General features: G+C 44.9%; 1 protein-coding gene across 1 annotated transcript in view; it reads right to left on the bottom strand.

The window, feature by feature from the left end:
- Positions 1-9,553: 9,553 nt before the first annotated feature.
- LOC115408093 (chemokine-like protein TAFA-2) overlaps positions 9,554-12,275 on the bottom strand; it is an 86,187-nt gene continuing 83,465 nt past the window's right edge. The window contains exon 5 of the mRNA XM_030118690.1: positions 9,554-10,408. Within this exon, the coding sequence (XP_029974550.1) occupies positions 10,397-10,408 (12 nt within the window). The 3' untranslated portion in view covers positions 9,554-10,396. The remainder of the gene's footprint in view (positions 10,409-12,275) is intronic.

Raw genomic sequence — 12,275 nt, 5'->3', positions numbered from 1 at the left:
ATGATCAAAGCTACAGAGTTCTTGTAATACACGTCATGACGTCACGACATGCTAAACATAACGAAAGTGTGACAGATAGAAGCCACACGCTGCCTCGTGCATACTGTAGACGCAGTAGTAAACTGGAGCCTTTCAAGGCTGTTGGAGCTGAGCATAGCGTCAAGGCAGAGGCTGTGCGGAGGTGGTTTGCAGCAGTGCACAGCCTTCGCCAATCATTTGCATATGGAGTATAAATTAGACTTGGTGGCATTTAATAAGTACTCATATCTTTCCTCGGTATCGGCAAGTTGCTGAAGGTTTGTACTCGTCCTTTAAAAATGTTGTATCGGTGCACGGCTAGAAAATAGTAAATGCTCCATCTAATGTTAATCATGTCTTATCTTTTGGTGACCAGGAAGGAAAGGCAGCAGCTTTCTTCACTATTTCCATGTACTACAAAATAAGAATAGCAATCTCACTGAGGCTTCATTATTGTAACAACATTTCTTATTTTCCAGTAGAAATCAGTTAGTACCGTATTGCTGTGTAACGCCTCTCTCCCATCACAGATCTCCATCAGGACTTCATGGAGTTTATTCTTCATCTCCGTCAACCAACTTGAAAGCCATTTGTTCAACTAATAGATATGCTTTGCATATTTTTTTTAAAATTGTTAATTAAAAATCACCTCAGTTGTTCTGTATGCCGACCCCGGAGCCCCACATTTCTGCACATTTTAGATATTGGAGCAGGGAAGCATCTAAATCCTTCAAGTCAGTGGGCCCTGGGGGACCCCAGACTGAGAAACCCCTGGACTGAACAGTCCCGGTAAGCGTTTTATGACCGTTATAAACATAGACACACAGTTCAGCATGTTTATGAATGTTATTCAGCGCGTGATGCGTCACCTTCTCGTAATCATCGTCCTTGCCGTGATGTATCAGCGTCGGATAGCTTATATGATCGTTGGGCCGACTGGAGCATCTGTTCTGGCATCTGTTGTTAGCAGCAAGCATTTCATCGCCACCGCTAACCAGTAAGCTCACTGACTAATCTCAGTGTCATCTGGATATTCAGAGGATGGTTCACAGATGACGAGATTAATACTTTGCAGCGGTGCTGATGATCCTACGAGGAGACTGGTGGAGCTGCACCTGATGCCTGGCCGCAGCAATATTGTTGAATATATTGTTGCAGAAGTGAGGTGGTGTTAGACGTGCTGAGGAAGAACTCCAGTGAGCCTCACATGAGAGTCACATGCAGAAACACTTAGCGAGCAGCTAACAAGAATACTCAAAAAATCGAAGCTGTCATATTCTGATGTCAAAGCGCTTTTACACATTTCCCTCTCTGTAATTATCGTTGTCTGTTCCCTTCTTCTTTCTTCACCTCCTCTGTGTGTGTGTGTGTGTGTGTGTGTGTGTGTGTGTGTGTGTGTGTGAATCTTTATGTGGGTTTATTCTTTGTAATCTTTTAATGACATGCACTAACAACGCGTTCAAGCTCAAAGAGAGACCAAGCCATGGAATACACAAACAGAAACTCACACACACACTGACACACACACACACTCACAGTGACTTAGGCTCAATAGGAGGCTGCAGCCACTGAGAGGATCCACTGGGAGATTAGCCAAATCAGAGAAGAGTTTTATAGAAAGGCAGCTTTAATGCAACACAACTTGGATGTGTGTGTGTTTGTGTGTGTTTGTGTGTGTGTGTGTGTGTGTGTGTGTGTGTGTGTGTGTGTGTGTGTGTGTGTGTGTGTGTGTGTGTGTGTGTGTGTGTGTGTGTTGTATTTCATACATACTGACCATCAGGAGGCGGTGCTAAAAGCACTGAATATTCCCTTCGTGCATGCACAGTGAGTGTGCATACCAGCAATGTCGCCTGTGACCCCTGGGCGACCCTAGAAAGGTATTACATTCCGGTGTCACCACAGACGAGGCTCCTCTTTTCTTCTGGTGTGCAGTTTACATACACTTGAAGATTACGGGAAGAGCCTATATGGCATCATACTTCATCGCTGGGAGCCTTGTGACTCTGTGGGTCAGAGAAGCAAAGTTCCCTCTCCAAAGGCTACGACGGCAGTTACCCTTGTTTTGACCCTCATGAAGGTGGATTGGTGCTGCTGTAGCATCTTCATGGGTACGAGGGATCCATGCCTAACCTCCCTGCAGGCAATATCGTGGCCGAATCGCTTTTTTCTTTCGGAGATTTTTAGTTTACGGCTGTTAGTGATGTGAGTGGTGTTAGCTTAGCCGCTGAGAGGGTGGTGCCACCCGTGTGCGCTCCACCTGGCGTGTCGGACGGTCCTGCCTGTTTGCAATGCAGCTAGTGTTAGTTTAGCTTTGCTTGTGAGACTAGTGCATTGTGTTATTTCCCCAGCTTATTGGGCCTGTGTGTGTGTGTATGTGTGTCGCTGTGACCATTAGCCACACGGTGAGTGTTAGCTTGCTGTTGTTTCGCAGTCCCTCAGCTTACCGCATATAAGAAGTGGCATAGAGAAAAGAGCCAGGCGTAATGGATGGCTCTCACCATTGCGCTGACTGTGGTGCCACCCTCCAGGTGGATGATGACCACAACCTCTGCTCACAGTGTCTTCGCCCTGATTTCCGGGGAAACAGAACTTTGCAATACATCCTGTGGCTTTTAGGCAAACTGATGTCAATAGCGGCTGTAGTCCTGCTGGCCCTCCTGTCATTGCACCCTCTGCAGAGGTGGCTGAACAGCTTCCACTTGGAAGCCAAGTGGCATTGCCACTGGAGGTTCAGGGTGTCACAGCGGTCTCTCTGGAACCTGACCCCGTTGAGGGACAGGACTTGGTTGTCAAGAGGTGTCCCGTTCGGTGCAACCCCAACCCGATGCAAGATTGTCACCACAGATGCCAGTCTCTCAGGTTGGGGCACCGTCTGGCAGCATGTAGTCTGTGTGGGATGGCAAGAATCACCCGAATGTGCTGGAGCTGCGAGCAGTACACCTGGCCCTCAAACACTTCTTGATGCACCTGAAGGAGGGGCACGTGCTTGTACCGTCAGACAACACCTGAGCTCTCTTCCACATCAACCACCAAGGTGACCCCAAGTCTGCTCAGCTGCTGCCGGTCTCTCAGCAACTGTGCAGATGGACTGCCCCCCTTCTGGCCAGTTTGTGGGCTATTTATCTACCAAGGGAGATGAATCAGTAAACAGACTCCCCACCAGGTGCCTCTATCCAGTGGTGGTACACGCAATCTGGGGTCTTTTCGGTAGAGCAAGGGTCGATCTCTTCACCTCAAGAGAGTCGATCCACTGTCCACTTTAGTTCTCCCTGGGGGAATCCACCAGCTCTCTGGGCCAGGATGCACTGGTGCACCCCTGGCCAGAGGACCTCCTCTACACCTTTTTGCTCCTCCCTCTGATTCGGTCGACACTCCAGAGAGTTCTTCACAAGGGCCACGTGGTGCTACTGGTGGCGCCCTTCTGGCTAGCTAGTACGTGGTCTCCCCTGTCATCTGTCATGCAGACGCCTCTTCAACGAACTGTGGCACCTCCCCAGCAGGAAGGATCTGCTGTCCCCAGCACGGAGGTTGGGTTTTTCACCCCAACCCTCACCGCCTCCTCTTATGTGTCTGGCTACTGAGGGGCTCAAATCGCTGCTGTACGGAGCTGTTAGACAGACCATTTTCAATGCCAGAGCCCCGTCCCTCAGCAGCAGTTTGACAATAGGTGGAAGTTGTTTGTAGAGTGGTGTAACACAGGTTGACTGCCAGAGCGCTTTGTCACTCAGAATCCGCATGATCGCGCGAAAAGACCTGTATCGATACCGGAACTTAATAGCTGTCTAGGGTCAATCAGGGGTCACAGGTGATGTTGTTGGTATGCATAATCAAACTGCACATGCGCGAAGGGAACATTCAGTCCCTTAAGCACTGCCTTCTGGCGGACATCCAGGATTCATAGAACCAGAGTTACATTCGTAATTTTCGTTTTAAGCATGGGAAAGGCTGATCCGAAACCCAACATTGTGTCTAAAACTTTCTTAGTCTGAGCCTTCTTGTTTCATCTCCATCATCAGGTTTTTAGCAGAGTTACCCTCCCACTCATCATCGACATCTATCACTCTCTTTCTGTCTCTCCCTGCTGTCACGCACACTCACACACACACACACACACACACACACACACACACACACACACACACACACACACACACACACACACACGCACACACAATTCTGCAGTACACTATCCTCCCTTTGAACTGCTCTATTTAAACCTGCATCAACGTCACACCCTAATACCTATTATGACAGTACTCGACTCTCCTGAGTTGAGACCGAGTAGTTTCTCATCTACTTGTCAAACTTGATGATTTAAAATAGATTGATGGGGAGAGGAATGGGGGTAAAAGTGGCAAATCATAAACACACACATTACCTTCACCAGATCATACCTAAACTTGTGTCTAATTGCAGCCACTGGTTACATTGCTGTGATTGTTTGACGGTGATGCTTTGTCCTCTGACTGAAGCTGTATTCCTGTCACAGTGTTTGCTTCATGTTTCCGTGCACACAATGTGAAGAAATTTGTTCTGACAAGAATCCATGTTTATTTAATGTGTTGTGACCAATTTGAAAACTCATGGGAATGTCTGATTCCTGGTGTTCAAAGCAATAAGAATTTTCATCTTGTCTCCGTGTGGCTTTCAGGTGGATTATTCATCTAGAATCCAAATCCTTGGATTTTGTTTATTTTCAGGAGTGAGGACAATATTATCATTCTCATATTTAGGATTCATTTTCAACTTGGCAAAAAAAAAAAAGCCCTTGCAAATTAATGAACTTAAAAAAGTTCACATTTATTTCTAGATTTCTCAAAAAAAAAAAAAAAAAAAACAACAAAAAAAACCAACTTCAAGCCAGTCATATGGAATTCATTCTGTCCATGAAAGCTTCTTTAATCTTTCAGTTTAATAATTTTCATCTTCTTCTATTTGCCTTAAGACGGTCTGAGTTTTATTGATCCAAACATCAGTGTTAGGGAGAAAACAAACAACCAAAAATTACTTGAAACACAAAATGCAATGTAATACTCCTTTACGGAATCTTTTAATTTTTGTTAAATGTATGTTCAGAATCTTTGAGCTTTGTTCTGATACGATGAGGTTTAATGAATTTTTTAGGGCTACAGAAAATAGTTGTTTCAAGAGAATATTGGCAAGACTTTGAGTTTATCTGTTTTACTCACTGCTTGTTGAAGTGATTCTAATATGTATCAAGTGTGTCAAACACATTTCAGTTCGGGGGCCACAAGCAGCATGATTTGCCCGGACCGGTAAAATAGTCCCAGAACAAAGCTTAAAATTTAAATGTTCAGTTTTTCTTTGTTATGGTGCAGAGTATAATGTATATGATGAAAATGTCTCTAATTTCAGGAATCCAAACATTTACTACTAAAAATTACTACAACCTCAACATAAGGCAAATCTTAATGGTAGCTTCTGATGTAAAATAACGTGCAATGTCAAAAAATGTCTCCTATAGCTGTTGAATTATGCATGTATTTAAACTCACCCCGACAGCATGGCTCTGATGCTAGTTTGACAGCAACCAGATAGCTGGCAGCATCACCAACATCTCAGCTCACATCTCAGTGTTGTTTTTCCTATGCTTCTTTAAGATAATTTGCTCAAAAAAAACATATATTTTCATTGCAATCTTTAGAATTTATTTGGTGGTTTGTCACGGCCGATTGGAACTTCTTGCAGCCAGTATGGGCCCACGAGCCTTATGTTTGACACCCCTGTTATGTATGTTCAAACAATGTGAGAAAAAAAGTAAAGATCCAATTTTGCATATCTTCGCCCAGTGAATATAATTGCAGTAACACACACATCATTTATCACATTCATTCATTCATTCATTCAGATAATAGTTCATTTTATCTTCTGTGCAACGTGAAACACTCAGATTGGTGGACTGATTTTGTTGGATGTCTCGTCAATATCACTCTGCAGCCTCAACAGAACAACAAATGTGTGTGCCTCCAGGTTTCCATGGAAATGCACGCACTTTGACTTTATAGATGACAAAGAAATCCCAGTCGTAAACTCAGTATTTGAGGTAAATGAGCCTTTGACAGCCCGAACTGGAAAGACAGGGGGAGCAGGTTTGTTTTCACTGTCCTCAACTGCATCAGTAAAATGTGTGCAAGTCAAGAAAACACAATGCCAGTTCTCAATCAGTGCAGAAAAGCTCCCCTGTTGATTGAGCTTCATAAAATATCACAAAATCCAGCCATAACATTGTGCATTAAATCTCATTTACTCACTCAGTTTGTATTGTGAGTCCCGGAGCTTCAGGTTGAATACAAATATTTTCTCTTGTCTCTCCAGATTCACACACAGACAGGATTTGACAGGATCAGGTCTTTCAGAGACCTCACCAGACTCAACATCGAACACACTTCTCTTCATGATAACTTGCTGATCGATAAGATGTCAGTCACGTATCAGAGACGACGCCCTGAGCAGTGGAGGCTTTCCATAGTTGAATGTCTTTGAGCATTGAGAGTGATGTTTGCAGCAGGAAATAACCATGATTAAATTATTGTATAAAGTTAACAGCAAAGTAATTACCAGTTATTGATGACACCTCCTGGCGCCAACACAATTAACACCAGTAGTTACAAATTCATGATTTTGAGTTTCCTGTTACTTCGGGGTTTCTGGAGGAAAATTAATTCACTCTGCTGTTCTCAACATTGCTAACAGCTCCATGCATCCATTATGGAACAATGTGGAGCGTCAAGCTGCCACATATTAGTCGGGAGTGTAATCAACAGTGGGTCCTGACCTGGATAACATCCTCACGGTGAATTTACAGAACAGGCACATTTCCACCCACTTGGAGGAAGTGTACAGAAATAGGTGATGTGACGCTCGGTTCCACGTCATGGATTCCTCTACACTTCCTCGTGCATGCAGTGTTTCCCATTAATTGCAGAGAGAACAGCAGCCAGCAACAGTATGATTTGTGCCATCGTGATGGGGATAAAAAAAAAAAAAAGCTACAACACCGTAAATAAAAATGTGCCTTAAAAATAAACAGACAGCAGAGCAGAGAGAGCAGATTGAGAAGGTTGAAACATGTTGGAAATGATGTTGGAGATTGAGCTGCAAGGCAGGAGAAGAGGAAAACCGTTACAGAGGATACACGGATGGGCTTGGAGATGGTTGGTGTGACAGTAGAAGGGGCAAACGACCCATTGTGGTGACTGCTGAAGGGAGCCACTGAAAGATGAAGAAGAGCCACAGTGCGTCTTGCAGTGATGCTTAAACAAAGCGTGGTTGCCACTCAGATTGTCCTCCTTTCCTCCATCCACTCCATGCTATGCCCACTTCACTGGACTGTAAAGCCACTGTGTTCAGGCACATTGTAACTGAAGCAATGAAATACTCAGTGTTTATCCACACATCGAAGACAGCTAACAGATAATGTCGGAACAATAGTTTTTGTACACGGATAGCGTTGGTCAAACTCATCTCTGCCAGTACTCCTCTTGTCTCTTCTTTTTGCAAAGAACACTTATTTGCACCGTCTTAAATCTGATTTCCTCTAGCACTGTGTGCGTAAATCCTGCTGGATTCTTAGTAATATACTGTATTCCACACACCGCTCAGCGCACCACCGTCTTCTGCACATGCATGAGTAGATGGTTTAATGGGAAAACTTTTCCCATGATGTATTTTCACTTGAATGTATATGCCTCAAAGTAACAGATTTGCTTCAGCAGTGACAAGATGTTTTCTCATTTATTTTTACTGGACACAAAGTCTCCGTGCTTCACTTGTAGGGGTCCATCCGTCCATGAAGTCCTGCTTGACGTCACATCTTCTCCCTGACTTCAACACCTCATATTTATATCTACGAGGGTGGACCCAAATGAAACCGGAAGTTGGTTGTAACTTTTTATTTTTTACATTTCAAAATAAAACACCACTGTCGCCTTCAAAATAATCTCCATTGGCATTAATGCAACGCTCCAGCCGTGTTTCCCACTTCACAAATGCATCGGCAAACTCATGCATAATTATGCCTTTAAGGGCTTGCTGCGCTTTTTCTTGCACCTCCTCAACGTCTGCAAACCACTGTCCCTTCAGCTGCTTCTTCAACTTGGGGAACAAGAAAAAGTCACTCGAGACTAGATCCGGCGAATAAGGCGGATGGGGGAGGAGAGTCATCCAATTCTTCATCAAAAACTGCGTGACGCACAGAGCCTTGTGCGCAGGCGCATTGTCATGGTGGATCCACCAGTCTCCACTCCGCCACAACGCGGGCCGCTTCCTCCTCACATCCTCACGGAGCCGTCTTAGGACTTGGATGCAGTAGTCCTGATTTACAGTTTGACCTGGAGGGACAAACTCGCTGTGGACGATACCCTGGACAGCCAAGAAGCAGATCAGCATTGTTTTAATGGCTGAGCGGACTTGACGCGCTTTCTTTGGCCGAGGGGATCCATGGTGTTTCCACTGGCTCGACTGCTGTTTGGTCTCTGGATCATACCCGTAGCACCACGTCTCGTCCCCGGTGATGACCTTCGACAACAGCCCAGCGTCGTCCTCCAGCTCCGTTTGATCTGCCGGCACACGTCCACGCAGGCGCGGCACCATTTTGGCAGAGACCCGGCTCAGCCCCAAATCCTGGCTTATGGTCCTCTGGCAGGGACCCCAGGAGACCCCCGTCAGATCAGCCACCTCTCCAATGCCCCGGCGTCGATCTGCCACCACAGCCGCTTCAGTTTCCCCGACAATTTCGGCTGTGCGGGAGGTGGAGGGTCGTCCTGATGTGTGCTGATCCTCAATGGACATCTGGCCCTTCTTAAGCTGCCCGAACCACTCACAGACCTGTGGCTTCCCGAGAGCATCATCCTTGTAGGCTTTCTGCAACAAGGTGAGTGCTTCTGCTGCTGTTTTTCCAAGCAGAAAGCTAAATTTAATGTTCGCGCGCTATACTACCTTTCCAGTCAATATCGCCATTTTGTAAAAATCGCAGAGAGGCGCGGCGCTCTGTTACTATAAACAGTGCGTGACAGACGTCAGTGTCACTCTGGGATCTCAGATTTTTCACAGATATGCATGAGGCTTACCTGTAGCACATCTGACGGCCAACAGTCGAAACTCATTATTATTAGTATTTTATGACCAACTTCCGGTTTCATTTGGGTCCACCCTCGTATAAACAGTCAACTTTCTTCTTGAGGACCTGAAACACATGAAAAGCTATTTAAAGGGGGTCAGGGACTACTGATGTAAATTGGTTTATGGCTAATTCTGGCATATTTACAATCGTATCAGAAAAGAAGTGTGGATTATTATGCACTGTCCCTGATAAATAAATAAATAAAATAAAATAAAAATACTTGAAAAGGCTAAAACACTGAAGTTTTCATTTTTCTTTTCAAAGGTTTTATTCATTTCATATAATACTGACACATGTACTCAATAGCGGTTAACAGGCGTTTTAAAAACACAGATATTAAAACCATTAGAGCGTCAATTTATTTTTAACCCGGTTTGATTTCATTGATCTTTTTTTTCTTTTTTCTTGTTTTTTTTTTTTTTTTTTTTTTTTTACACGTTTACATGTTTCAATATACCATAACAACTACTCAGTATTAGTCTAACTTTATCCCGGAAAGGATTTTTGTCCTTTGTCTAAAAAGAAAGAAAAATTAAATGACCAAAAAAAAAAAAAAAAAAAAAAGATGGATAAACTGTCTCTGCATTAAAAAAAATGGCATGTGGTAAGCCACAAAATATTCAGGGTAAAATATTCTCATGAAGGGTGAAATCTGAAGAAAGAAAAAGCTCCTTTTGACAGCATTGAGTGTGTCAAATGTGGCACAATTAAACTTAAACGCGTCTTCCAGACTACATCAGACAAGTCTGGATCCATTCGTTTTTTGTTTTTTTTTTTCATGTTGGTTGTAATACAGGACGACTGGCCCAAGTCCAGATCCCCCCATTTCCCAGAATGCATATGGAACACAACTCAGCCATAGAAGAGAGATGGTGAATATAGATTGTTGTAAAGATGTTTTTTTTTTTTTTCATTTAAAGTCATCTAATCAAGTGCTGTTTAGGTCATAGTTCATTCTGTTATCGATCGTAGAAGCATTAAAGGATTGAGGGAGAAGCAGTCCTCCCGTATGAAGGACCGAGGACACTCAGTTGTGTTTAAAGTGATGGCCGACAGCGTCAGAGTCCTCTCTCTTCAGCCAGCATCTCTGAGATACATGTCCCCGGGAAAATGAAACAGATGCTGATTCCTCGTAGAAGTCCGTCTGAGTGTGTTTCCTCTCAGCTTGATAGGTCCATTGTGCTGTGTCAGTATTTCCAACTCCATCCCTCGCTCGCCGCCTTGAGATGAGCAGGACTATCGGGTCACCTAGAAGAGAGAGAGAGACGAGAAGTGGGTCAAAACTCGCTTAACAGTTCACCCAAAAAGTTAGAAAATAGCCTGAAACAGTAAAGGTCACGGAGAAGAGTTGGAGCCGGAGCTGGTACTCCATGTCAATGGAAGGGTTTTAAATAATGCAGGGCTTTGTGCAGGGCCGGCTGCTCTTTTGGAAGTAATGGGATGGGATTGTGTTGGTGGAGCCCTGACAACGTGGCTCGCGTGGTCCGCGTCTCCTCTGGCAAGAGACTAAACAAGATGCAGCTTGAATCGTGGCAGCGAGCCCACAATACCTCACTTTCAGCACCTGGCCCACGGCCATGTCATTTGCTCTATTTGCCGAGATGGCTGCTCTAATCACAGGCTCTCTTTATCTCATCTATCCATCTTTCCATTTTCCTTGCTCGTGCAACTCACTTTTGGTTTATTTCAAGCTATTAGGGGGCATTTTCGACAACCCCGCGACAAAACAGACACAAACTGCGGCACGACTGCAAGTGCTGGAGCAAGTAATGGAGCAGACCCTCACGGTTTGGCTGCAGACTTTTCTCCCTCACAGTGAGCCCGGCGGTTTCCACCTCGGAGTCTTAAAACACTCCGTCCCTCATGCATTTCCTCTTCGGGGAGTTCCTCTTTTGTCCCCACACAGGTGCCCGCTAACAAAGTGTGAAGGCCAGCCGTCGCCCGGAGAGCTGCGAGCGGCGCTGCCTCCAAAGCTGGCAGCTGGATCTGTTCTACTGTATCTGCTCTTGATGGCTCCAGGCCACCCTTCCTGGGCACATTCCCACTGCCTTCAGGCATTTACTCCTGCGCCTGATCAAAGAGTCTGCAGGCGTGTGTTGTCACGCCAGTTCACTGTGCGTGTGCGCGGCTGCATCTCTGTGCCGGCTTCGCTTTAAGGTGCAGAGTCCCTTTAGGTGTTCACCCCCCTTGCCTATTTAAACATGCCTGTAGGTGGCAGTTTCTGAGCCCAATTAGAGAGTGGATTTAAGTACTTAGATCTCAATTTAAAAAGCACACAAGAAATGCTGGATTGTCATTCCTGTGGGGCTTTCTAGGCCCACTAGTGCCACATTTTCCTCTTCTCAAATTTCTTTTTTCTTTTTAAGCTGTGGCTGTCTAAACTAGTGGCTATATGGCTTCAAAGCAGGTGCCCCTTCTACTACAATTTAAACTCTTTAAAAATAAAACATTCCACTTATCCTTTAATAAACCTATATAGTGAATAACTGCATGAATTAAAACACATAGTATGAGTGTGTGTTTTTATTTTTAATTCATTGTCTCCATCAATAAGAGCAGTGTATAATATTTTGCCTAAAGGGGATTTTAAGACTTGTAAATTGCCTCATCTGTTTGGTGTGATTTACAGGAGCTGCACAGGAAGTGAAATTGAGCTGTTTGTTGGTTAATGCGTGTGTGTGTGTGTGTGTGTGTGTGTGCGTGTCTTTAAATGCGTCTAAGCGAATGCCCATGCAGTTGCCTTGCAGTCTGTGACAGCTCGGTGTCTTGGCAGCCTCTATTCATCGGTGTCTATTCATCCATATGATATTATTTGGCATTGATCGAGCTGTCTTCCTTCCCCTCCCTCTCTCCACCCTCTGCCCTCCTCCTCGCCTCTGCTTCCAGCCAAAGGATGGAGGGGACGATCGAGACTGCCAAATCCGTTTTACGTGCGTGCGTGTGTGTGTTTGTGAGTGTGTGTGTGCGCGCCGCCTCTTCCCTGTCAGCTGACCAGTTCCAGCGTGTTTGTTTTCAGGTGTTTTCCTTTATTTCCCTATCACCTCCGCTCTCAGCCTCTTTCCTCTCCGCTCTCCTTTGTTATTTCTTCCTCTCTCTCTCAATCCATCTCCGCCGG

Source organism: Salarias fasciatus, chromosome 20, assembly GCF_902148845.1.
Source record: "Salarias fasciatus chromosome 20, fSalaFa1.1, whole genome shotgun sequence".
In the NCBI taxonomy this organism is placed as follows: domain Eukaryota; kingdom Metazoa; phylum Chordata; class Actinopteri; order Blenniiformes; family Blenniidae; genus Salarias; species Salarias fasciatus.
The sequence above is the reverse complement of the archived record's forward strand: the minus strand, read 5'-3'. Positions and strand labels throughout refer to the sequence as shown.